The following is a 26,141-nucleotide window of genomic DNA, read 5'->3' on the forward strand; positions in this document are numbered from 1 at the left end:
TCGTTATGATGTAAAGTCTGACCACCTGAAAACGTACTGGTCAGTTTTTGTTGGTGCCGCTCATATATACAACACACCAAATACGACAGAATACCGTACTTGAGAGGGTACATTTAATGAAAGATCATTCATCACAAGCTTCTCACTCACACGAATTCAGTGTAAAAACAAAAACAAACTGGTATTATACAAAGAATAATTTCATTAAGACTATATTCGGGTTTTACATTAATACAAATGACTTGAAAGTATTTACAATGTTAGTATGTGCAAAAAAAACAATTTACAGTATATTTATAATGTGCGTGTGTGATTCTTTAAAAACTTGTATTGTGTTTCCCTGCATGACAGTAATTGACGCCATCTTTTGTTTTTAACAAAGCGTTAGGTAAAAAATTACACCTTTTGTACAGACCACACATGTTTTTGTCGAGTAGGAGAAAGGTGTATCTCGAAAGGGCTATACTTGCTCCTCCTTGCTAACAACACCTCATATCCATATACTGAGGATTCGATAGGGGAAACATTAAATATTCGTTAGAAATTGAAAACAGTTCAACAGGCAGCTTTATTTTATACTGGAAGAATATAATATTAAAACCGAAAAGCAAAGCGCCTGGTATACTGACACACTGGTGTAATTAAGTCGGGTGGGTAGTTTCCATACAATATCCGTCTAATCACAGTTTTACAGGTGGTGTGTAGTCTTCTGTGTTTCAGAAAAAAGTGGGTTTCTTAAACAAGCAACTGCAGCCAGGCGGGTAACACGAGATAAAACCTGTTTCCATTTTTCTGATCAATGCTATTGCAAAGTGCGAGTTTTGGGGAGCAGATAGTGGTACAATCTGTGATGATCGCATTATAATGTCAGTGTCAAAGCAGAATATTACGGAATTTACGGCGATTGGCTTAACTTATATAAGGTACAAACACGTATGAAGACCAACGATACACGTATCATCCTTGTCAAACTACGGACATTCATAAGACAGCTAAAACATAGCAAGATTATTTAAGCCTCCAAGAAAATAACTACATTTAAAAGATATTAAATTCATGTTATTGCACATATTATAAGCAATAGAGTTCAGTGACATTTGGGCTGAAATTCCCTCAGCCATTCAAGGGTAGGTCCTTGTATTTTTTGTGGTCACAGTTGGCTGATATTGTCCGCAGTATGTTCGGCGCTGTTATCCGTGATATCACTGATTTTTAAATCAATTGGGAACTTTAAAAGTAAAATAATGAAAGCCGTAAGTTGCTTTCACATTTACACTCTGTCTAACACATTTCAATCGATTAAACTCTCTGTTGAACTGGGTGGTGTATTGAAATAGTGGATATGAACACATGGCCTCGTCAGTTCCACAACTGTAATTCCATTGGAGAAGCTGTCTAAACTTCGTTCCAACACAGGCGCAGTGACGACTTCCTGTTGGTCAGCGCTCCCTGGCGCGTCAGTGGATGTCCCAATGGGATGCGAGCAGCGGATGTCAAGTGTGTTGTAATCTCCGTCAACAGGTACGGCATCAGCTCCATTGACTTGCATATCAAAGAATGTGTTATCTATGTAGTCATAGGAATGTTCGGAGACGTCTTCTTCTATGTCTGCAGCAACAGTCTTAGTCGTGGATCTGAAATAGTTAGTCGTACCTAGGAAACTGGAACAAGTTCAAAATCACAATGAGTCACATTGAGATAACTGATTTTTGCCGATTGACCACGTATATATCTAAATGATTGCATAACAGAAGAAAAAAAAACATTCAAGTAAAATACATGTTTCAGGTAATCGCCCTAACCCTTTCACTCATTGTAACATCTTACTTCGCCCAAACTGAATACAAGTAGTGTTTGCCTTTCCAAACGCCATACCCTTGGAAAGGGAAATAATACATATAATTGAGCCTTTATTGTCTGTCGACATCACCATACTTTCAAAACTTGTGAACTTCCTGGCAACGGGTATGAATCTACATCAGTTGTGTACTGAATCTTAGACATGAGAAGAGAGCTCGACCATTTCAGGTCACTGACAGAAGCATCACAAGGTTGTTTTTGAAATATTAACGTTCAATGCTATATACACAGATTGGATATGATATGCAAACAAACCTCCTCCGATTACGCACAAGCAGTATGGTCACAATCAGCATCACATGGCCTAGGATACCCACTGTTATCACTGTAGGAGTAACTGCATCGTTTCCTAAAAACAGATATTTGCAATATACCACATATATACTGCATACTGTTGACTAGAAAACCCAGAAAGCCTTGGTAAATAAAAGTAATTCGTAATTCGATAATTGTTTAAATAACTGGTCTTTTAACCATTGACGTACTATTACGGATAAGTTGTTTAAATAACTGGTCTGCGTGACAACTTAACCATTGACGTACTATTACCTTTATCACATTCAGTATACATCACACTTGTGACAGGAAACATTCGATACACTTGTCCCTTGACTAGAAAACCAAGTTGGCCTTGGAAGGAAACATTACACTTGTCCCCTATTGTAACCTGGTTTAACCATTGACGCACTCCCCATGCCTTTATCACACCCACCTCTACAGTTGGGGTGACAGGTATTATACACTTGCAATCACACTTGTCCCCTGTGGTAACCTGGCTCACAGCTTCCACATTCCCTGTGGTACTATCACATCCACCTGTACAGTTGGGGTGACAGGTAACATCACACTTGTCTCCTGTGTAACCTGGCTCACAGCTGCCACACTCCCCTGTGATCCTATTACATCCACCTGTACAGTTGGAGGGACAAGGTGTTGAGCAGTTGTGACCGTAATACTGGGGATTCTCACACGGTCCTGTACAACCTTCACCATAACGTTCACACTGTGTACAGGCTGAAGGACAGGTCACTCCACAGTTATCTCCCTTCTTGCCGGCCACACATCCCTCTGTACACATAACACTGGTGTTGTTCATCTGACAGCGAGAGTTGAGACAGGTGTCTGGACAGTCATGTTGACACTGTTTACCATAAAACCTCGAGTCCAGACACTGGATACACTGTGACGTCACATTGTCACAGCGAGGTAGACATACACCGTCAACACAGGTCACGTTGTTAACGTCACAGTTGCAGGGTGTGGTTGTAGAAGAAACTGGTAACAAAGATCCGGTCAGATATTACAGACAGTGAGTCTAAAATACGTTTACTCATATTATTGGATAGCAGTCGAAATAATATCGATAAAGTCGATACAAGGCATACTTCCAGTTGAAGCTGTAGAGAGGGAAAGATATAGATTGGGATTGCGTTCAACTAACACACCTTGACAAATAACCAACAGGGCGTAACACAGTCTACCGCCAAAACACCAACACGTAACACCTACCGCCAACGCACGTCACATATGCTAGAGAGTTGGTGATATGAATGATAGCTATGGCGAGGGGTATGCTGGGCAAACTGTTGATCTAAAATGTATTTAGTGCAATCTATGTGGATATGGACTATTACTTTGATGTTGGATTATGCAAATGTAATATGAAGATGATAATTTTCAGAGAAATCGGATATCGTTACTATCGTGTCTTGCAGTAATGTTTCGCTTCTTTTTACCTTTTAAGGTACCGACAGTCTAAACCATATCTGAGTTGACTTCATTTGTTGCTTAAATTCAAACTGAATACAGATTTTTTGACATGGCGAGATGAAGCCAAACATTAGTATCCGGAGCATATTTCAATGTCGTTTTAAATGTTTCTAGATATATGAGTCCATGATTAAGTCACATCTGATATGCACTGACATCAATTGTAACTACAGACAATACATCTCATCCACAACAAATTCAAGGTTCAGATATACATTTTCTGAGCTTTAACGACATTGTACGCACCTGATGCTACCACAAGGACTATAGCCATGAGGCCCTCCATGGATGTAAGGTCCTGAAAAAAAGTAATTACACATGGTACAAGTTTTTACACAGATGACCACTTTCCCCTATATCGTCAAATGTATGGGTCATTTATCGGTGACGTGATGTCTGCCATGCACATTGGCTAACGTGGTTAACTTGAAACATAATGAACACCTTCACCTTGTGTGTACAATAACTACTGACTCACGACCCTGGTAGTTTATTCTCTTTAACTCCCAGTAACATTAAATTGGAATATGTTATGTTCAAAATGCTGACTGACACCTGATAATTGGAAGCCAAACCTTTTGAATGTGTAGCCCGAAACAACTCCACGCCCACCTTCTTCTGTTTCAAAGGATATACATCTGAAATCGTAGCTCACCTGTCTCAATTTACAACAGACAACCATTCAAGTATAATTTCTGCTAAATACAAGCGAGCCTACATGGTGGTCGACGGTAACTCCGTCCCGAGTTACCGCTATCGAGCTCCGCGGCAGAGAGTCACCCTGACAGATTGGATTACGGACCGAAACGCCCATAGACACAGTTCCAGGCGATTCACTGGTGTTCTCACAGTGGACAAACTCACCTACATAGTAAATAACAGTTGCATGCCTACGTCATCAGGACTAGAGGACCCTCAATCACCATCTTTAAGTGGAAGCAGGAAACTTACTTCGTCTACAGGGCTACAGTTATCATCTTGCGACAGTATTTCAGCATGAATCAGTGAAATTAATACCACAATAGGCCCGAGTGGATTTAACATAATTTCACTGAATGTTTGCGGTTTACGTAATAAGCTCCAATACCAGGACATTATAAATTTGATAAATACAGTTAGTATTGTTGGACTTCAGGAAACAAAAACAGATGATATAGAGGTGATTAATGTTGATAACTTTAACAGTGTTAAAAAGCAGGACTTCTGGGCAGAAACGGTCAGGAGGTACTGGGGGTTTGATTAAAAATGATATCTCTAAATATGTTACAGTTCTTCAATCAGATTGTGATGTGACGCTATGGATTAAGATTGACAAGTGTGTATTTCAATCACCGGACGATGCCTGTATTGATTTGTTTACATTCCACCACAAGGTTCCAAATATCATAACAATGACAGTTTCTATGACCTCGAAAGTGAAGTCACTAAATATTTATCTTATTGAAGTAATGTTTATTTAATGGGTCATTTTAATGCCCGTATAGGGACAGAAACCGATCTGTGTGAAATAAGCCACGACCTCGGCCGACGGTCTGGTCTTTCTGACCAAGACATGGAGCTCATAAATACTAGATCGTATTTCATCGATATGAACATTCAAGAGACCAGGTCTTCGACGGACACATTCGGGAATATGTTATTAGATCTGTGTAAATCATCATCCATGTTTGTTGTAAATGGCCGCTTGGGCAAAGACATTGGCGTTGGTGAACTTACATGCAGAGACAGGAGTGTTGTAGACTATGTGCTGGCATCACATGATTCATCAATTGTAATTAAAGACTTTCAGGTGACTCATTACTCAGTTTGCTACAGTGACGTTCATAAACCTTTGTGCATCACGTTTGGAAATGCCTCAGTTAAAATGTTGATGATTATATAGAAAATGTTGAAAACGTTTTGTCAGAATACCCAAAAAGATTTGATCCACTTAAGTCACGTGACTGTTAATTGCATTGATGCCGCAGAACATGCTCACGAGAGCACGTGAACCCCGTGCAGGTCGCCGTGACCTGACCAGTATCGTTACAGATGTCACTGACAAGCTGGGTCAAGTCTTTATACAAGCTGCTACGCAGGTATTTGGCCGAAGAAATGTCATTAAAGGACGTAATTTATGTAGGAAATCTAATCCGTGCCAATGGTATAATAAAGATTGTCTTGTCTTGTGCTAAAAAGAAAATATAGAAGACTAAGAAGAAAATGTGAGAAGACTAGATCAGGAGTTGATAAAGAAAATGTAAGGACATTTAATCGTTTATATAAGAAGACTGTTAAATGGCAATATAGAAAGTTTTTGACTTTTGACTTTGACTTTGACGTTGAATCATACTTAGCGACTACTGCCTGTGATGGTGTAGAAATTGATGATATATTTGGGTTTGTAAAGATTTTTGTACTGATGTATGCTGATGACATGGTCTTATTTGCTGAAAGTCCGGATGAGTTACAGCGTAGTATTAATATCTTTAGAGAGTGGTAGACTTAAGTAGTGGTATTTGGTTCTGGAATTGCAAGGGTGAATTTTCAAAAATATAATTTTGGTGACGTACCTTTGAACCTGTCAGACACATATACTTACTTTGGAATAAATTTTCATAAGAATCGGAAATGTAATGCTGCCATTAATTCTCCAAGAGAACAAGGTCTGAAAGCAATGTTTTGGTTGCTAGCTAAAGCAAGACATTTACACTTACCGCCAGACTGTCTTGTTCAAATATTCGACCATATGGTTGTACCAATATTATTGTATGGTTGTGAGATATTGGGCCCTTAGGTTTGAAACGTTAGAATTAGTTCATAGATCGTTTATGAAGAATGTGTTTCATCCACGTAAAAGTACCCCGGCTTATATGTTATACGGCGAGACTGGACGCCTGTCTTTAAGTATTAATATCTAAAATAGAGTATTATGATATTGGTGTAAAATTTTAGATAATGAAAACCAAAATAGACTTACACGTAACTTGTACACTAAATTATTAGCAGTAGACAGACGTTTGCAATCTATCACTTGTTTCAGCTAATATGACAGTATCGTCAGCGTAAAGTAATATCAACAATTCATAAAGATACCAAGCTGGTCCTCAATAAGCCTATTTACATATTCGAGGCCAGTTACATCATGTTCATAAATAAAACATTCAAGATTATACAAGTATGAATAACTGGAGAATATGACGTTGTTGAATTAGTTTTTGCAACTAACTGTAGAACAGGATGTTTTGATTACTTAAGATTATTTGAAGATGAAAGTGAAACAGTATTTATGCAATACAGTATAAACAAAGTAAATGGAGAACGGGACGTTTTATAATAGTTATTTTTCCCATGACTTTTGTTGTTGTTGAATTGTTTTTACAAATAACTGGAGAACAGGATCTTTTATTGCGTTTAAGATGAAAGTGAAAAGTATTTATAAAATTCAGTATAAACAAAGTTTATAACTGGAGAACAGGATGTCTTATAATAGTTATTGTTCCTAGTATGACTTTTTGTTGTTGTTGAATCTGTTTTTGCAAATAACTGGAGAACAGGATCTTTTATTGCTTAAGATGAAAGTGAAATAGTATTTATAAAATTCAGTATAAACAAAGTATATAACTGGAGAACAGTATGTTTTATAATAGTTATTGTTCCATGACTTTTGTTGTTGTTGAATCGTTTTTTGCAAATAACTGGAGAAAAGGATCTTTTATTGCTTAAGATGAAAGTGAAAATAGTATTTATAAAATTCAGTATAAACAAAGTATATAACTGGAGAACAGGATGTTTTATAATAGTTATTTTTCCCATGACGTTTTTCCTATGACATTTTTCCGGTCACCCTTCAAGATGGCTACCTGTATGCCAAGAGCAAGGTGAAAGGAGAAAATGATAATGTTCAAGTGACTTTCTAATAAGAGTCATCTGTGGACTGAGAAACATGTGATGTAAAATAATATGGTGCTTGGTCTCATATGTTTGTTGGTACATGTATATAAATTATTGGTTTTGACAATATTCACAAGTAAATGTGGATGTGGCAAATATATGTTAATGTACATATATGTTGATGTAGTACGTCTTAATTTAAAAATCATACTTCATTACATGAATTGATAAAACTATAGTTAACACCTCCACGTTGTCTTTTTATCTGGGCACATACCATTATTATCACACCCACCCTCTACAGTTGGGGTGGGCAGGAAACATCCACACTTGTCCCTGTGGCTTACCTGGCTTACAGATTGCCGCATACTCCCCGATGCCTTTATCACACCCACCTCTTACAGGTTGGGGTGACAGGAGTACGATGCACTTGTCCCTGTAACCCTGGTTTACAAGATTGCCACACTCCCCGATAACTATCACACGCACCTCTACAGGTTGGGGTGACGAGGAAACATCCCCACTTGTCCCCTGTGTAACCTGAAACCGCAGCGCTGCCACATCCCTGTGTCTTTATCACATCCACCTGCCAGCGCAGTTGGAGAGGGACCGGGTATCACTTGTCTCCTGGCAGGTTTTGTGAGAAGGCTTTGGCTCACAGCTGCCCACACTCCTATTGATCCTATTACATCCACCTGTACAGTTGGAGAGGGACGAGGTGTTGAACGGTTAATGGCCGTAATACTGGGGATTCTCCACACACGGTCCTGTACAACCTTCACCATAACGTTCACACTGTGTGTACAGGCTGAAGGACAAGATCACTCCACAGTTATCTCCCTTCTTGCTTGCCGACACACATCCCTCTATACGCATAACACTGGTGTTGTTCATATTCTAGCAGGGATTAGAGACAGGTGTCTGGACAGTCATGTGAAAACCTGTTTACCATAAAACCTCAGGTCGAGACACTGGATACACTGTGACGTCACATTGTCACAGCAGGGTGGGCTTATACCTGCCGTCAACACAAGGTCACGTCATTAACGTCACAGTTGCAGAATTGTGGTTGTAGAAACTGGTAACAAAAGATCCGGGTCAAAGATATTTACAGACGGTGAGTCTAAAATACGTTTACTCATGTTATTGGATAGCAGTCAGAAATAATATCGATAAAAAGTCGATACAAAGGCATACTTCCAGTTGGGAAGCTGTAGAGAGGAAGATATAGGTGAGGATTGCGTTCAGCTAACACACCTTGACAAATAATAACAGCGTAACACCTACCGCCAACGCACGTCACATATGCTAGAGTTGGTGATATGAATCTATTTCTATGGCGAGGCATGCTGGGCAAACTGTTGATCTAAAATGTATTTAGTGCAATCTATGTGGATATGGACTATTACTTTGATGTTGGATTATGCAAATGTAATATGAAGATGATAATTTTCAGAGAAATCGGATATCGTTACTATCGTGTCTTGCAGTAATGTTTCGCTTCTTTTTACCTTTTAAGGTACCGACAGTCTAAACCATATCTGAGTTGACTTCATGTGTTGCTTAAATCCAAACAGAATACAGATTTTTTTAAATGGCGAGATGAAGCCAAACATTAGTATCCGGAGCATATTTCAATGTCGTTTTAAATGTTTCTAGATATATGAGTCCATGATTAAGTCACATCTGATATGCACTGACATCAATTGTAACTACAGACAATACATCTCATCCACAACAAATTCAAGGTTCAGATATACATTTTCTGAGCTTTAACGACATTGTACGCACCTGATGCTACAACATAGACTATAATATGAGGCCCTCCATGAGATGTAAGATCTGAAAAGTAAGTAAAATGAACAATTTATTACACAGATGGCCTTTCTATCGTCAAATGTATGTGGTCTTGCTCAGGTAGACTCAGCACACGCTATGGCTAACGTGCTTAACGAAACATGAACAACTTGTATGTACGTAACTACTGACCAGACCCTGGTAGTTTTATATCCCCTCAACTCATATTTACATTAGGGTGGAATATATTGTCTTACAAAATGCTGACTTAACACCAGGTTGATGGCGAGCCAACCTTTTTCTGTTTCGAAGGGATATACATCTAGAAAATCGGCCAAGCTCACCCTGTCTCAATTTACATGGGTAACCTTAACCAGAATTATAATTTTCTACTAAATACATAACCCGATTTCTTTTTAATGGAAATCTCAAATTAGCATACATTTTACACACCTGTAACGGTACTGGTTTCAAGATTATGCTGTAGCTTGTTTGGCTCAGATCTGTTAGATACTTCGTGCTGTAGATTAGAGGAGTAAGAAGATTAAGACTATTAAAGCACTTTCCTCTATAAAAATATTAAATGAGTAGAATTATATGTATCAACGTAAATAATATCTGTACTATTTATTGCCTTCCCTTTAAACTATTAACATTGTACATGATTTATCCATTAATCATTCAAAAGGACAAATACACTCTAGTGTCATTACCTTTCATATCTGAATTGAAATGCTGCATTATATTTCCGAAGGAGGTCACGGTAGGTTTTTGTTCTACAATCAACTGGCTATTCAATGATCAATGTTAAAATACCCAGTAACCTAAATATCTATTTATCTTTTATAATATTGATTGCACTGCTTTCTGTTATCTGAACCTAGCATAATATATGCCAGTCAATATTCAAGTCAATATCCAGTGGAGCGATGACCTGGAAAATACATTGTAATAACACTATATCAGGTTCGGATTTTGTCTGTGAGAAAGTATTATCTGCAGCTGTGGATTAGACTACGGCGCATTAAAGTCAATATGCATCATTGATACTTTCCACCGAATGTATTTCTTTGATTGTGTTAAAGGCTAAATATGTAAATGTAATCGGTGCTTAATAGATGCGTTTGAGGGTAATAAAATTATAGATTCTTTCGGTATACATTTTTAAATGTTATTTATTCCGCTAAAAATATATAGCGGATCATTCGCTTTCTTTTGCAGTAGCAGTGTTATGCCTGCAAATGAATGTGTAAATATAGTGAACATTATGATGCACATGACACACATATAAACCACACTTGACACCCTAAGACTATAAATATATATGAAAATGGTTACCTATTACTACTTATTGAGCATACAATGCAAGTACTCTCTGACTAAATTTCTTCAATGGTATAGTGACTGTGATTGTCATCCATTTATTGGACTAGTGTCTATGTTGTGATAACTTCTGCATTCACATTATATTCGTATTGATTAACTCGAATGCAAACCTCTATTTCACCAGTCTGACTAAGTGAATGGGTGAATTAAATTTATGGTTCTCTATTTCAAGAATGATAAATAGACCTCCTGAGGAAAATAATGAAATTGCTTTATAACGACGCGCCTTTGGGATCTTTCGCAGGAAGGGCATTAACCTGATGTGGTTAATGTACTATATACCAGTACAATCCATGGCATTCAACGTGTCACGACCAAGGGCTGTATCCTGGGCTAATACCAATCAGCAATGAATGTTTCTGTTTAACGAAATCAGGATGTTCATCTTGAAGCCTCACCTGTCAGTTTTATTAATATGTGTTATGTATCTAAAGACAGACAGTTACCGTTATACAATTAAGGTCAACTGCACTAAAAGTATATCCATGGACGTGTAATTCAGCTTACATATACACTTTGAATATAGATAGATAGATAGATAGATAGACCGAGATAGTGATAGATAGATAGATAGATAGTCGACAGATAGATATATAAATAGATAGTAGTTTAAACCATCCAGATTCGAACTAACAATGAGCATCTCTTACACTGCACCTTACTAAATGTACAAAAATATATAGAGAACGATGAAGAGTTCTAACGCAGAAACATACTCAGCAAAGTATTACCTGCCGATATCGGCCCAGTGAAAGGACGTGCAAACTCCCGTTAGTAAAAGTACCCCGGCTTATATGTTATACGGCGAGACTGGACGCCTGTCTTTAAGTATTAATATCTAAAATAGAGTATTATGATATTGGTGTAAAATTTTAGATAATGAAAACCAAAATAGACTTACACGTAACTTGTACACTAAATTATTAGCAGTAGACAGACGTTTGCAATCTATCACTTGTTTCAGCTAATATGACGGTATCGTCAGCGTAAAGTAATATCAACAATTCATAAAGATACCAAGCTGGTCCTCAATAAGCCTATTTACATATTCGAGGTCAGTTACATCATGTTCATAAATAAAACACTCAAGATTATAAAAGTATAAATAACTGGAGAATATGACGTTATTGAATTAGTTTTTTTGCAAATAACTGAAGAACAGGATGTTTTTATTACTTAAGATTGTTTGAAGATGAAAGGGAAATAGTGTTTATACAATACAGTATAAACAAAGTAAATGGAGAACGGGACGTTTTATAATAGTTATTTTTCCCATGACTTGTTTGTTGTTGTTGAATTGTTTTTCGCAAATAACTGGAGAATGGGATCTTTTTATTGCTTAAGATGAAAGTGAAATAGTATTTATAAAATTCAGTATAAACAAAGTATATAACTGGAGAACAGGATGTTTTATAATAGTTATTTTTCCCATGACGTTTTTCCTATGACATTTTTCCGGTCACCCTTCAAGATGGCTACCTGTATGCCAAGAGCAAGGTGAAAGGAGAAAATGATAATGTTCAAGTGACTTTCTAATAAGAGTCATCTGTGGACTGAGAAACATGTGATGTAAAATAATATGGTGCTTGGTCTCATATGTTTGATAGGTACATGTATATAAATTATTGGTTTTGATAATATTCACAAGTAAATGTGATGTGGCAAATATATGTTGATGTACATATATGTTGATGCAGTACGTCTTAATTTCAAAATCATACTTCATTACATAAATTGATAAAACTATAGCTAACACCTAATGTTGTCTTTTTTATCTGGGCACATACCATTATTATCAAGGGTAATAATAATAAGTCATCTTCTATAGCGCACAGTCTCCAAACACCATGTGTTTGCTCGCGGCGCTTCATCGGAATTTGATTCTTATAATCCCGGATAACCCAAGCTATCTGTTAGGCGCTAGAAGGTTATAGTCACATGACTTTATCCAACCGGGTACCCATTTTCTGCTGGGTGAACAGAGGCAATTTTGAACAAACTCACTTGCCTAAGGTGAGACCACATGTATTACATGTGCTTCGTTGTGGGGCAGGACTGAAGTCCTAGAAACTCTCAGGAGTCAAGCTGCCAAACACGGTCACCCATCAAAGGATTGTCCGAGCTTGACGTTGCTTAAACTTCACTGATTCGTGACCTGAGCTCTGTGCACAGGACCACACGCCGACAAGGCTTATTTAAGCCTTATGCAACCAACCATAAAATGTGTTGTTTTAAGCGGTCTGTCTTTGGGAGGTCTCTCTTATGGGAAGATACCCTCTGTGCAGCTTAATCTGACACTGTATACTCCACCTGTAATCTCTCCTTTGGGTCAGTTCATTATGCCAGATTAATTGTTGGGGCACAGGGCTGTAGAGGTTATGGGATGTAGGGGTTTGGGGAGACAAACTTGTAAGGTATCTCTGATGGTTTCGGTTTTGTCTGTGGTCATCTTCAGCAGAGATTCGACTGCGCGCATTAAATCTGCATCATGTAGTTACTTTAGACTCGAACGTATTTCTTTGATTGTGTTAAAAGGCTAATATTAAATCTAATCGTGCTCAATAAACGTTTGAAGATATTTAAATTATACATTTGCATATACATCTGTTATTCCTTAAACAAATATTCGCTATTCGCTTTTTGTGCAAAATATGAACGTAAAAATAGTGTCATTACGAACGCATATAAAATCTAAGACTATAAAACATGAAAAGCACTATTACTGATGCATTGAAACCACAAATATAAACCACATGTGTGTTGCTAGTGACTGACTGTGATTGTCGCTCATCCATTTATTTAGTTTTCGTCTTTATGTTGAAATATTCTCTGCCGTTCACGATTTATATTCATGTGTGATTAACTCGAATGCAAGTGGAATGGGAAATTTCACTCTGTTTTCACCAGTCTATGACTGATAAATTAGATTAGAATTTCTCTATAGTTCTCCTGTTTTACCGAATGAATCGTGTATTATCGCAAAGGGAAAATAGTGAGTGAGGGTTGTTTTATGCCGCCTTTAGGATCATTTCAGAAATGTCATTGCAGGGCATTAATACAATGTACTCATGTCCGGTATCGATCCATGGTATTCACGACCGAGGACTGTAACCACTAGGCTAATATACATGATCTATCAACAGTGTTTCACAGTTTAATGAAATCAGGATGAACCTCTCAGCCTTCACTGTCAGTTTAATTATTTGTAATGGTGTTATGTATCTAAAAAGACAGTTGTTCTATAGGCCGTAGAATTCAAAATTTACAGAGATAGATATGGAAGTAGATTCAGACAGACACACAGACAGATAGATAGATAGATAGACAGACAGACAGACAGATAGACAGGCAGACAGACAGATAGATAGATAGATAGATAGTAGTTTAAACCATGGTCCATCTTGGATTCGAACTAACAATGAGCATCTCCTTACACTGTACCTAAATGTACTAAAATATACAGAGAACGATGAAGAGTTACAACATAGAAACATATCTGAAGAAAGTATTACCTGGATATTATCGACCCAGTGAAAAGGACGTGCAAACTCCCGTTATGTAGCCGATGTGTAATACTTCCTCATGCATCATATATGCATATGTCATCCATCAATATATATTGCCGGGTACTGACTTCCGGTATCGTATATTACATCCTGGCTTAGTCGAGTGTCATAGATTAATATTTTATTAATAAATTAAGTAAATGATAGTTATTTTACAGGAATTAATTAACATACGTACAATGAGTGAGTGAGTGAGAACTCCCTATCACCATTGTACTGTCTAAGCAAGTTTTCGAAACGTAACGACATTCAATGTAAAAGCCCGTAAATAAAGGTTGCAGTCTTTATAGATATATGGGTTAATTGCTATTGACAAAACTTCCCAATAATTGTATTTGGATTGTTGAAGATTTAGAGAGATGTACAGTCATGTAGTCCGACTGTATTGAACTGTGACTCTGCCATGGACAATATGGAACACTGTTTGGCCAGTAATTGTGATACCATCCCTCAACATACTGGACCAAACTTGATTTCCTTTATCACCTTATATTCCGTGACGTTCCGGGTTAGAATTGGTTCTCAGCTAACCATGGTCTTCAGCTCACCAAGAGGCCACTAAGGGGATCGTGTGGTCTATCACGCTGACTCGGTTAACAAATGTCATCGTATCACAATTCAAACCGGAATATTGCTGCGTTAAACAAAAACAAACAAACATTCCTAACACATGATTCTTTCACTTTGTTTATCTGTTTGATTAATTCCTTTCACAGGAGGTGTGTATCGTAAATATCATTTGCGTTTTACTACCACGAAGACCAGAAACAACATCAAGTCAAATTAGGTTTTAAACCTTTTACGCTTTTACGCGTTCAGTTTCGTAACGCTGCACTAGGTAGTATTACCCTTGTGAGATTATGCGCTGCGGAGAATGATTTCACCTATTGTCATCGGGTTCGAATCCCATATTCGTTGTGGTTAAGAATATTGGTTTGTCAGCATCATGTCCGCTTTCAAAGTTTCCCTAAAATGATAAAAGCATAACTTAGGATGACTTCCTGTTTCGCACCCTCCTGATTTGACAGTACAGAAGTACAGTGAATACACAGCGCCATTTAGAAAGTGGTCAGATGTAACATATGTCAAATTGGGATTAAGCTTTCTCAGAATGATGCTGATTCTAGACCTATGCGCCTGTGACAATGGTTCAGATCGCCGACTGTGCTGTCGATTAGGTGCATGACTCTGACTGTGAGGGTTCGAATCCCGAATGGGACTCAACCTAAAAAAAGTACTAGAATTTGTATCTTACTGAGAAGGTGTAACCCAAAATATAGCATATGTAACAGAAGTTCTATTCAAAGTGGCGCTACATATAGTGAGTCGCTGTTCTCCATTTAAACTACAAGGTTAAAGTTCTGGCCTTCTGTTTTATCAGTCGGTTTCAGTATTACTGCTGAATTACACTTCCTTTCCACAAGGAAATGGTCGCGAGAGATATGACTCAAAACGTTGTCATCGAGATCGAAGTCTTTTAAGGAAATGTTACACGTATAAAAGTGTCTCATGACATTGTAGAAAAAGATTATCAAATTCAGAAAGTACATAATAGTGTTAATCTAAATATCAAGAACTACATAGCATACATTTAAAAGTGTTGTATGTGTTGGGAATGTTTGCTACTGCTGGCATTATTCAGTGGTATGGGTATTGGTACAATGTCCAGAGCATTGTTTCAGAAGACGGTTATTAATTTTAAACGGTTACAAAGGTCGTTGTAACAACGTCATTGTTCCCACCAACCAGCACTGCCAGGTCATGGTGACAAAGCTCATGACAATGGGGACAGTGATTCAAGCCCAGGGACAGCTTATACCTAGAGTTGTAGGATGCACACTCTGTCACCATGCCAAAGAACACGTGTCCGAGCGTTACAACCGTACATGTAGATGAATGCTGTTAAATTCAAGCGAATCAAACAAATTGTATCCTTAGTTAATTCATAAATAAACTCATTAGATTCAGTATACAAGCTTTGGCTGAAGAAAGGCAGTGTGTTGTACATTGTACCGTCTAAAATGCAGGTAGAGGTATCGGTATGTATATCCATATTTTCTACCTCAGAATTTACATACGCGTCGTAAATTTCTAGTGATGGTTACAGACATTCAGAAGGCATCTTGAACTGGATGTCTTGAGTTGTTATTTTACACCGTATTCTGCAATATTCCAGCTATATGACGATGGTCTGTACGTAATCGAGTCTGGACCAGACAATCCAGTGCCGGAAAATCCATGAACTTCGACCTACGCAACTGGGTGTCAGAGAGCCTGAGATCAAACATCCTTTTGTCGAGAATAATGACAGTGAATCAATAGCGTTAAATACGGCATGCCTCTAATACTTTATCATCATATAAACATATCCTCAGATATTACATCTTGCATCAATGTTCGTGAGACAATAGATGAGATCCAGTGTTCTAGTTTGTAGTCATGTGTAACACAACATATTTCGTAAGCAATTTTTTATTCGATTCAGGAACGCATAAAAACAAGGAACATATACATTAAAAGAGGTTAATCTCAAGCGGATATATACAAATCAAGAAAGCCGATGTATCATGCTCATTTTCCCTGGACAGTTTCATCTGGAGTAATGTATTTGACAGTGATATTTGACAAGTCATTGTTTTGCTCTATGAATAGGATTGAACTGGTCTTTGTAGGGAGCCCCAGGGTGCTTGAAGATACTGGTCTGTCGTGTATATCACAGGAATGTGGTATATACTGATGAGTGGAACCTGATGCAACATCAGTAGTCATCAATACTGGCATTGATGGTGATCTGGCAAGGTCTTTTATTGGTGAGGATGCAATGTTGGAAACACCTGACATCTCTGACGTAACCAAAGAAGGTTCATTTCCGCTTGTCATGTGAGAATCCTTATGCGCAGACACAAATGATGACCGGAAGTCACGTGACGTCCCTTGTCCAAGTGACCAGGACCGTGGTTTGGGTGACTCTTGTCTTGGGTCGTGTTTAGGATGTAATGGAGGAAGAGGGGGTTGTACAGACAGCCTAGGTGGAGAAGGTCCAGGTAGACAAGAATCAGTGTCCAAGTCCTTGTCGTATATTTCCGAATACTTGTGCGACTGGTAGTCACTGTTGCGTGATTGTCTGGAGCCATTGCTGTCCCATCTTCCACCTCCGGTGTTTGATGAGGAGACACACATCAGTCTACAAAACAAAATATACTTCCAATAATGCTTCGCTAAGCTGTAAAGTATACCAATGATTGTTAGTTTGTTACCATTGCATTAACATTGTCATTGTATGACGATTGTCAGGTGACATATCTTTCAAAGATTTAGAAACATGCAACAAACTGAAGTTTAAAGAAATTGTTAATTTGTCATAGAACGCGCTTTAATGCCAGAGAATAACCAGTCTATATTATCTGTGGAAACAGATTCCACCACTGAGTCACCCAGTTTCAATCGGACTTTACTATTTCCTTCAGCTGGGTACAAAGTGCGCTGTGTACTTGTGGGTGTCATTGGGTGAAGCAATCACATAACCTAATTCTTCGCATTCAAATAAACCAGTGTATTGTGGTAAGAGAGGAAAATGGAAAATTGTGTTTCAAACTTATAGGTTCTGTAAATTGTTCCGATCATTGTACAGTCTCTGTTCATCACCTACCGGTTTCTCTTGTGTGCCCAGAAGCCCAGTACCAGTAGCAGTAATGTGGAGGCTCCAGCTATTGTTCCCATGACAATCACCAAAGTGTGGTCAGCGTTCCCTGCAACAACAGTCATAATTCAACAGTTTGTTACTGGGTCTCATAGGACATTCTTTGACTCAGTGCTCATCCCATGTACATTTTCAAAGATTAAAATCATTTATATTTTTCTCAAACTGCTTTAAATTGAATAAATCACTGTAGGCAGAGAATACATATACATATATCTACACGGGTCAATACAAACTTTAAACACTTCATGACGAGCCTTGGTGTGTTAGACATGAAAATACTCTAGGGTGAAATTATATTTAATTTCCAAATTAATTCCTCACTTCAGTTCCGTTTGTAAACAGTAACAACACGTATCCCGAATGTGCAAAGTACAATTCACCATCGCCATTGGCATATAGACAAGTGATGTCATGGCAACCGATGACGTCGCAGTAGTCTACAAGGCATTTTCATGCACACTAACTCGGAAGTTATCTCCTTGATAAATAAATCATCCCGTTATACGGAAACAAATAACGTTACATTTACAAAAGGTATATTTACAAGTTTGAATGATCAGTTTCGATATCGAGCTTTACCATGACTATGACTCACGCTTTTGACAAGGTGACGTGTTGCATGTCTGTCCTGCGCAGGGCGAACATATCTCATCGCAGTACTTCCGGCTGAAGTTGGTGGCACACTCGATACACAGCCCTGTCTCTCTGTGACAACCATGGCAGTTGACGGGGCAAGGGGTGGCACAATAGTCTCCATGAAAATTAGAATTTGAGCAAAGACCGATGCATTGCCCCGAATATCGATCACATACCTTACAGTTTTGATTGCATGATTCATTACAAGACCTACCCCACATCCTTGGAACGCATTGCATGCACTTCCCTGTTTGTTTGTGACACGTGTCACACTTGGGTGGGCACGAGATGCTGCACATGGCTCCATGATAGTTCTGATTTATGCATGGACCGGTACACTGAGACCTACCGATGTCGAAGCTTCTGCAGTTCGGGAGACATGTCTTTTTACACGAAGTACTATCACAATTAGTCATATTCTCGTCACACAATCCCAGACAGTACCGTTCAGTACATTTCAGGCAGCCTTCGCCATACTGATCGCAACGTTCACAGTTATCAGGGCAGGAATGATTGCAATATCTACCTCTATACCCAGCTTCACAACCATTACAGTATCCTTTGATTGTTGTACATCCATCCTTTAAATTACAGTGAGAGGGACATAGTTTGCTACAATTTGGACCGTAATACCGGGCATTGCGACACAACCCTGTACAACTATCACCATAACGTTCACACTGTTTACAGGCTGTTGGGCAGTTCAATCCGCAGTCGCCTCCCCTTCTACCAGCCACACATCCCTCTGTACACACAACACGGGTGTTGTTCATCTGACAGCGAGAGTTGAGACAGGTGTCTGGACACTCTAAATCGCAGTGTGTTCCATAGAACCGGGAGTCGACACAGGTCCCGTTGTTGTCACAGTTGGGGCAGACTGTGCTGGTATAAACAACTGTGGATAGTAGAGAGATGTTTGTTGGATAGACACACATATACTACCCATCAAAAGTTTAGACTAGTGTAAATGTAGCCACTTACTTCAGTCAACTGTTCCAAACCTAATTTTCAAAATATTCCATTCAGGTTAAAGGTACTGTTTACACATGAACAAATGAATTGTAAAAACAAATTCGTGACGTTGAAAAAATTATTGTCATGAGTTCAGTAAATGATGAAAATCAGTGAAAATTGGTGAATGCTTAACAACACTTTTCACCAAAATGCAGCTGTTCACATGAACGATATTTGCATATGCTTGTTAGCAATTTGATGCATGATCCTCGTACAGTTCATCTGCATAAAGTTTGCAGTTGGTTCCCCAAAGTTAGTGAAGAAATTCATCTTCGATGTAACCATATATATATACATAACATATAGTGAGTGCGTTAGGTGAGTCTAAACTTTTGATGGGTAGTATATAAGGAGTAATTGCATTCATACTGGTGGAAAATGGACGTGAATGTTATTGTTAAAGTCCCAATTAAACAGCTGCAAACAAGATACTAGTATGTATGTTTAAGCCTTTAACAACTATGTAATGAAACCATTCCAGTCTGGGTAGGACAGACCATTGACTGATATTATGAGCCATACCGTGGATGACACTTCATCATTCACGCAACGTATGGGTACCAAGACACGCCATCTTTCACACAACCTGACATCCATACCGTATGGGTACCAAGAGACGCCATCTTTCACACAACCTGACATCCATACCGTATAGAATCCAAGACACGCCCTTTACCGTATACCGACGGGTCCAAGACACGCCATCTTTCACACAACCTGACATCCATACCGTATGGGTACCAAGACACGCCATCTTTCACACAACCTGACATCCATACCGTATGGGTACCAAGACACGCCATCTTTCACACAACCTGACATCCATACCGTATGGGTACCAAGACACGCCATCTTTCACACAACCTGACATCAATACCGTATGGATTCACGCCATCTTTCACACAACCTGTATATGGTACCAAGACACGCCATCTTTCACACAACGTGACATCCATACCGTATGGGTACCAAGAGAAGCCATCTTTCACACAACCTGACATCCATACCGTATGGATTCCAAAACAAGCCATCTTTCACACAACCTGACATCCATACCGTATGGTGCCAATACACGCTATCATTCACACAACCTGACATCCATCCATACCGTATCGGTGCCAATACACGCCATCATTAACACAACCTGACATCCATCCATACCGTATCGGTGCCAATACACGCTATCATTCACACAACCTGACAACCACCCAATGATGCCATTGCCGTTTTCTGGTACGACAAGTATAGGTTGTTCGGGACCTACTCCATCCATTGATTTCTATGTCACATTTACAGAGAGACGTTAAGGAATAATTACCTGTTGACATACAGTGTGAAAGGAGAATCACCGCGAGAGACAACATCTTTTCACTTGAAATACCTCTGCAAATAGATTAAGTCATTGTCAGTGCTTTATCTTATTCCATAGCGCTTACAGGTCTGCGACTAAGATATGCAATGATGATATGCTATTTCAGTTATTTCCCGCACAACATTACTATAATACCTAGGTTGCTAAACACAAGTGAGTACGTACGCAATAACACAGAATGAACAAAGTATTTAATTTTAACTTTGGATCAGACCTTGACATATCTAACTCTCTTTCCATGGTTTGTTTGTTATCTTTAAGTTGACGGTTATATATGCATAGGAGAAATTGTATAACACCAGTAAAGACCATACACATGTCACGTGTTTCTTAATACTTTAAGGAAATTGCTTCTGAGCAGGACAACTGCCAACATCTGTTTCCTTTCATAAATATCTTCCTGGACTATATGTGTTTGTTTCTAGATCTGCAAATCTGCATAGGTACGCGTGTGCTTGCTTCGGTGACATCTCACCACAGGAATATGGCCAAGAAGGATTGCCCAATAACCAAGCATTTCCAATGATGTTGCCACCTGAACAAGAAATATAGGAGACTAGTGTGTTTCATGAAGGTTCAGAGTGTAATAAACTATAAACACGACTGTATGACAAGACGGGCAATCAGCTACAAAACAATCAGCTTTCCCTCAATATTTAGCAATATTGTAGTAGCTCAAATCGAAGGATACAACTGCTGAGGTACAATCGAAAAATTCAAAGAGCGCCCCACTACTCTAAATACAAAATATATTTGATCAAGGTTACAGCTATTACGGCCTGAAAAAGCTTTTATGCTAAAAATGTCAAAATGTTTCCACAATTTGAAACCTCAACGACAAATATGACATCTAAAGCAAATGCTCTATTTTGTTCTATTTTGACTACCATATATTACCGTGTTTGTTCAGGTGAAGGCGAGACATGCATTTGCATATTTGTGTTATAGGTTCTACCGGTGCCTGCCACACCATAGGTGTGACAGGCAGACCTCAGTTAACGATGTGTGTGGCTGGCAGACCTCAGCTAACCGTGTGTCCCAAAATGTATGTGTAACTGTGAAAGATTTCACCTAACTATTGGTTTCTATAGAGGGCCTAAAGAGATACATCTGTGACAGAATTCTCTGTCTGTGAAGAACGTGTATTGAAGGCGTCCATTCTGTTGACTGAGAGTGAATGTGACAGTGAGTTTACAGATGCGAAATCAAACTATCTTTAAACATACATCACGTGTACAGTCATGCTCGAGACTAGATTTGACCCAGGTCTTCACTATGAAATTAGTTTGTCGAAAATGTGTATTTAACTTCATCTATAAAGTTTGTCCTTATCTAATGCATATTTAGCCATCGCCACGACCCGGCAAATTATCTGGTAATCCATTGACATCATGACATTACAACAAAACATTTAGACTGGACATGAGTAACACGAGGAGATAACTATACGTCAAAGAAGGTGTACATAACGAATAGTATATACAAGCACACAATATATGTTTCCAAAGGAACAAATGTTGAAGACATTGTGAATGTATTACCTTAGGCAGACCATACAATGATGCAGCGTCCATGTATGTTGATACAGATTCTATTTCCTCCACGTCGTCACCCAGGTCACATCGTTTGGCGGCGTGGTCAACATTTGTCCTCTGAACCTGTAACCGGAAGATAACTCCATTCCACCACACGTACATTTTACTCCTAACTGTAACGTTAACCCATGAGGAGGAAAATATATACTCAAATTAAATATGTAGACTCACAATGATTACTATGGTAGACCATACAGCGTATGGGACAGGAAGGTTCTTGAAATAGATTTGGCATGTTACGTTAAACGTGCAAGAAATTTTCCCCAGAAAGTACACCATGTATTCTCCCCATGTCGTAAAGGGAACATGTAACAACCAATGACGTCAAGAAGAACCGGGTTTGAAATGATATTTATCAACCAATGCTTGTTGTAAGAGGTGTCTACCGGGTAAGCGGATGGTAAGCCTCGCTGCTTTGACTAATATTACGTATGTCACTGAATCCCATTCGCTTAGACCGATGCTCTTGATGTCAGTCCCTGGTTTGCCCAGACTTGGTTATTTGCAGGCCACCGTTATAACAACAGCTGGAATATTCCGGCGTGCAGCGTTAAACAACATATAATCAATACATGTCTGAGATTCGCCTCCCCATTGGCCTGAAAGCAAGGGGCAAGTGTATTCCCATGTAACACACACACCTGCTGTGACCAGCTGTAGCAAATATGAACCGTCATCACGGTTCAGTATATCCTAATAACAAGCTAATTTCAAAATGTGCTTCACTGAGGTTGTGTGTGGATTGCCAATAGTAAAAGCTTAGATCGTTACTTTCATTGTGATGTCATTCGACTTAAGATAGTATAGCATCGATATCTTATATTCGCGAGATATACCTGGTATACAGTATGAACGATACTGAAGGATGAATGAGTTGTATGTATACTCATGCCAATAATGGTTGTCACTCCCCCTCTCCACCCCAACCCCACACACACCTCACACCTCACACCCCCACCCCACACACCCTCTCCAATTAAAAAAATTGAAGGGGGTGACAACCATTATTGGCATGAGTATATATGGGTAGATTTGAGGTATTTGAAGTCCATCGTCCATGAGTGAAAATCAGTATTATTTATCTATAGTCTTATACGACACTGTGTTTGTTTTTTTGTATCAAATGTGTTCTGTCGCTTACCACAGAAGACATGAGAATAAGTCTGACATTTATTATACCTGATGTTAAGCACAAACGTGCTTCATGTCCGTACCTATTGAATAAAAACAGTGAGAAACGGTTCCTCCATAAAGATTATTATGTCATTATATAAAAAGGGTGAAGAACATTTGATGACAACGTCGCTACTTATAATTGGAAAGGATCAATATATGTTATCTGTATATGCACAAGGTAGTGGGTGGGGGTGTTAGAGCGATGGTGTGTGTGCGTATGTGTGTGTGTGTGAACTGGCGTTGGTACGTGTGTATTACTTACTCAACTGGAGAATGTTTATTACCCTTCGTAGACGTAATGTTATTAGTCATTTGTTTTTTTTGTTTTTCCATAACTATTGTCTCTATAATTTGTATCAAATATGATCACCACGAACTGGCCTAAAGTGAATATTTCAAATATTTCTAACATGTTTCTAGCTGGTCACGTTAAAATAACAAATATACATGTTCTTCATTGTCCCATTCAAAGTCAATACACCTTCATGTAAAGGCATCCTAAAAGAAGAACCTTTCAGGACTGTGTAACTCGATTTAGGACCTCCACGCATAGAGGCCTGTGTATCAGCCTACCATCTTCTGTGTGTATGTTGATATTCTGATATAGGCCACATTGTCTGTGTTGTACGGTCAGAGGTCATACCGGGGAATGAAACCAGAATTTACCTTCCTGTTGGCTAATAACTGTAAAATCCGAACACACAGGCGTATGAATGATATGTATTTTTATCCAAAACGCTGAGTTGCAATATGGAGTGTCATCACGTGTATCGCTGATGAGTTTGATTTTGAGTCATAGAAATATGTACACTTTCAACAACTTTGACTGTAAAACAAATGTCCGTTTACCTTATTCCTGTCCCTGACCTAAACGATTAAACCAAATAATTAACGAATATGTGTGATGATTTGTTTATTGACACAGCATTGGCATGAAATATAATGTCGAATATTATCAAATCAACAAATGAAATCTATTTTACATTTTTTTAAATATTTTGATGCAGGAAGTGAATAAAAAGACATACATGCTCCAATGAAAGGAAGTGTTTGTCACGGACAATATGCCCGCAACTGAAACCATATAAACTACCTTTCATGTCAAGATATTCTAGCTTGCAAGATTGAAATACAATACTAATACAATAGTCTGAGTAGCTGGATGATGAATTAGAGATTGTATATAGTACATACTCACTCTAATTTGCATATAAACATTAACCACTGCACCACAAATTCGAGTGTGGCAAGCTCCGCCTCGGGGTATAAATGAGACTGGTTATTCTCCGGCGTTTTATTTTCATACGGAGTTGGTCGGTGTTTCTGTTGGTGGAGGGATGTTCATCCTAAACTCAGAAACATTTATCAGTTACACTGAGTCAACTACGATAGAGATGTTTCGACCGAGATATACAGTCCAATATATTTCTCAAACGTTTCCAAACAGTCAGGTGCGTCTCTGCACTTTTACACAAGGCAGACCTCATTCAAAATCAAAATATGCAAGTGAAGTTAGGGCCATCGCTTGATTGTTTGACTGGGGCTCGATTGCATACTGCTGTGTGTCCTTACGCAACAAAAGAACTACAGATACATGAGTGGTCGGTTATATCGGTATTGCAGGACATGCCTACGGTTTTCGCGATCACTTCGTGTCATCACTGATCTCCAAATGTGTGTCATTTTCACCGATCTTTTGCGTTTTACACCCAAAACGGCGGATGACGAGACTGTTTATCCTCTGACGTGGACGTGTTTACACATGTACAACCCACAGTGGTCGGTTCCATATCCCCTTCCAGACGGACATGGCTTCACGTGTCTTGTTCAGGGTGACTAGAATGTAAAGTTAGCTAAGCATAATATTTGTACAGTGGCACACCATGGAAATGGCGCAAATTCCGCATTAGAAGGAAATGCATTTCCATGACTGGCATTCCTTTCACAATCAAATTACATATAGATGACCAGAACTGTCACACTTTAAGTTGGCATATGTTTGCCTGTCGTAGTCATGTATCCTCAGAGAGAGATGGCACTAATGCATTCTGTCAAGGGTAGTCCGGTACATTACAACAGTTGACCAGGAATTTACAAGAAATACTCCAGTTAAATCTATTCTTATATCAACATGTGAGATTGTAATGAAAACATATACAAATGTACAATATCATGTGTACTGAGTATTTGCATGACTGTCTGTCTGTTTGTTGTTTAACGCCGCACTCAGCAATATTCCATATATATGACGGCGGTCTGTAAGTAATCTAGTCTGGACCTGATAATCCAGTGATCAACCTCGTGAGCATCAATCTACGCAATTGGGAGTCTGACCAACCGATCCCGTTAGTCGCCTCTTGCGCCTCTTACCACATTCACGGATCTTCACGGTC

General features: G+C 38.7%; 2 protein-coding genes and 1 long non-coding RNA gene across 6 annotated transcripts in view; all 3 read right to left on the reverse strand.

Moving 5' to 3' along the window:
• LOC124289762 overlaps positions 1–26,141 on the reverse strand; it is a 123,958-nt gene that overhangs the window by 93,042 nt on the left and 4,775 nt on the right. The gene's annotated exons all lie outside the window — the stretch shown is intronic.
• On the reverse strand, positions 185–2,205 carry LOC124289778. Its single transcript, XR_006901761.1, has 2 exons — positions 2,116–2,205; positions 185–1,634 (listed from the first exon to the last, which is right to left on the reverse strand). It is a non-coding gene; the product is annotated as an uncharacterized LOC124289778 (long non-coding RNA).
• On the reverse strand, positions 16,709–22,847 carry LOC124289767 (platelet endothelial aggregation receptor 1-like). 4 transcript variants are annotated; one of them, XM_046726426.1, is made up of 6 exons: positions 22,519–22,847; positions 21,453–21,512; positions 20,924–20,988; positions 18,551–19,486; positions 17,902–18,001; positions 16,709–17,436 (listed from the first exon to the last, which is right to left on the reverse strand). In XM_046726426.1, exons 3-6 carry the CDS (start codon positions 20,967–20,969, stop codon positions 16,824–16,826), a joined length of 1,695 nt encoding a protein of 564 aa, XP_046582382.1. In that variant the 5' UTR covers positions 20,970–20,988; positions 21,453–21,512; positions 22,519–22,847; the 3' UTR covers positions 16,709–16,823. The 4 variants fall into 4 exon arrangements, with proteins under 4 accessions (XP_046582382.1, XP_046582381.1, XP_046582383.1 ...); XM_046726425.1 differs by lacking the exon at positions 21,453–21,512; XM_046726427.1 differs by lacking the exon at positions 21,453–21,512 and having other exon boundaries at positions 18,551–19,473; positions 22,519–22,840.

The sequence above is a fragment of the Haliotis rubra genome, unplaced genomic scaffold (assembly GCF_003918875.1).
Source record: "Haliotis rubra isolate DU_JTF1 unplaced genomic scaffold, ASM391887v1 Scf449, whole genome shotgun sequence".
NCBI classification, from domain to species: domain Eukaryota; kingdom Metazoa; phylum Mollusca; class Gastropoda; order Lepetellida; family Haliotidae; genus Haliotis; species Haliotis rubra.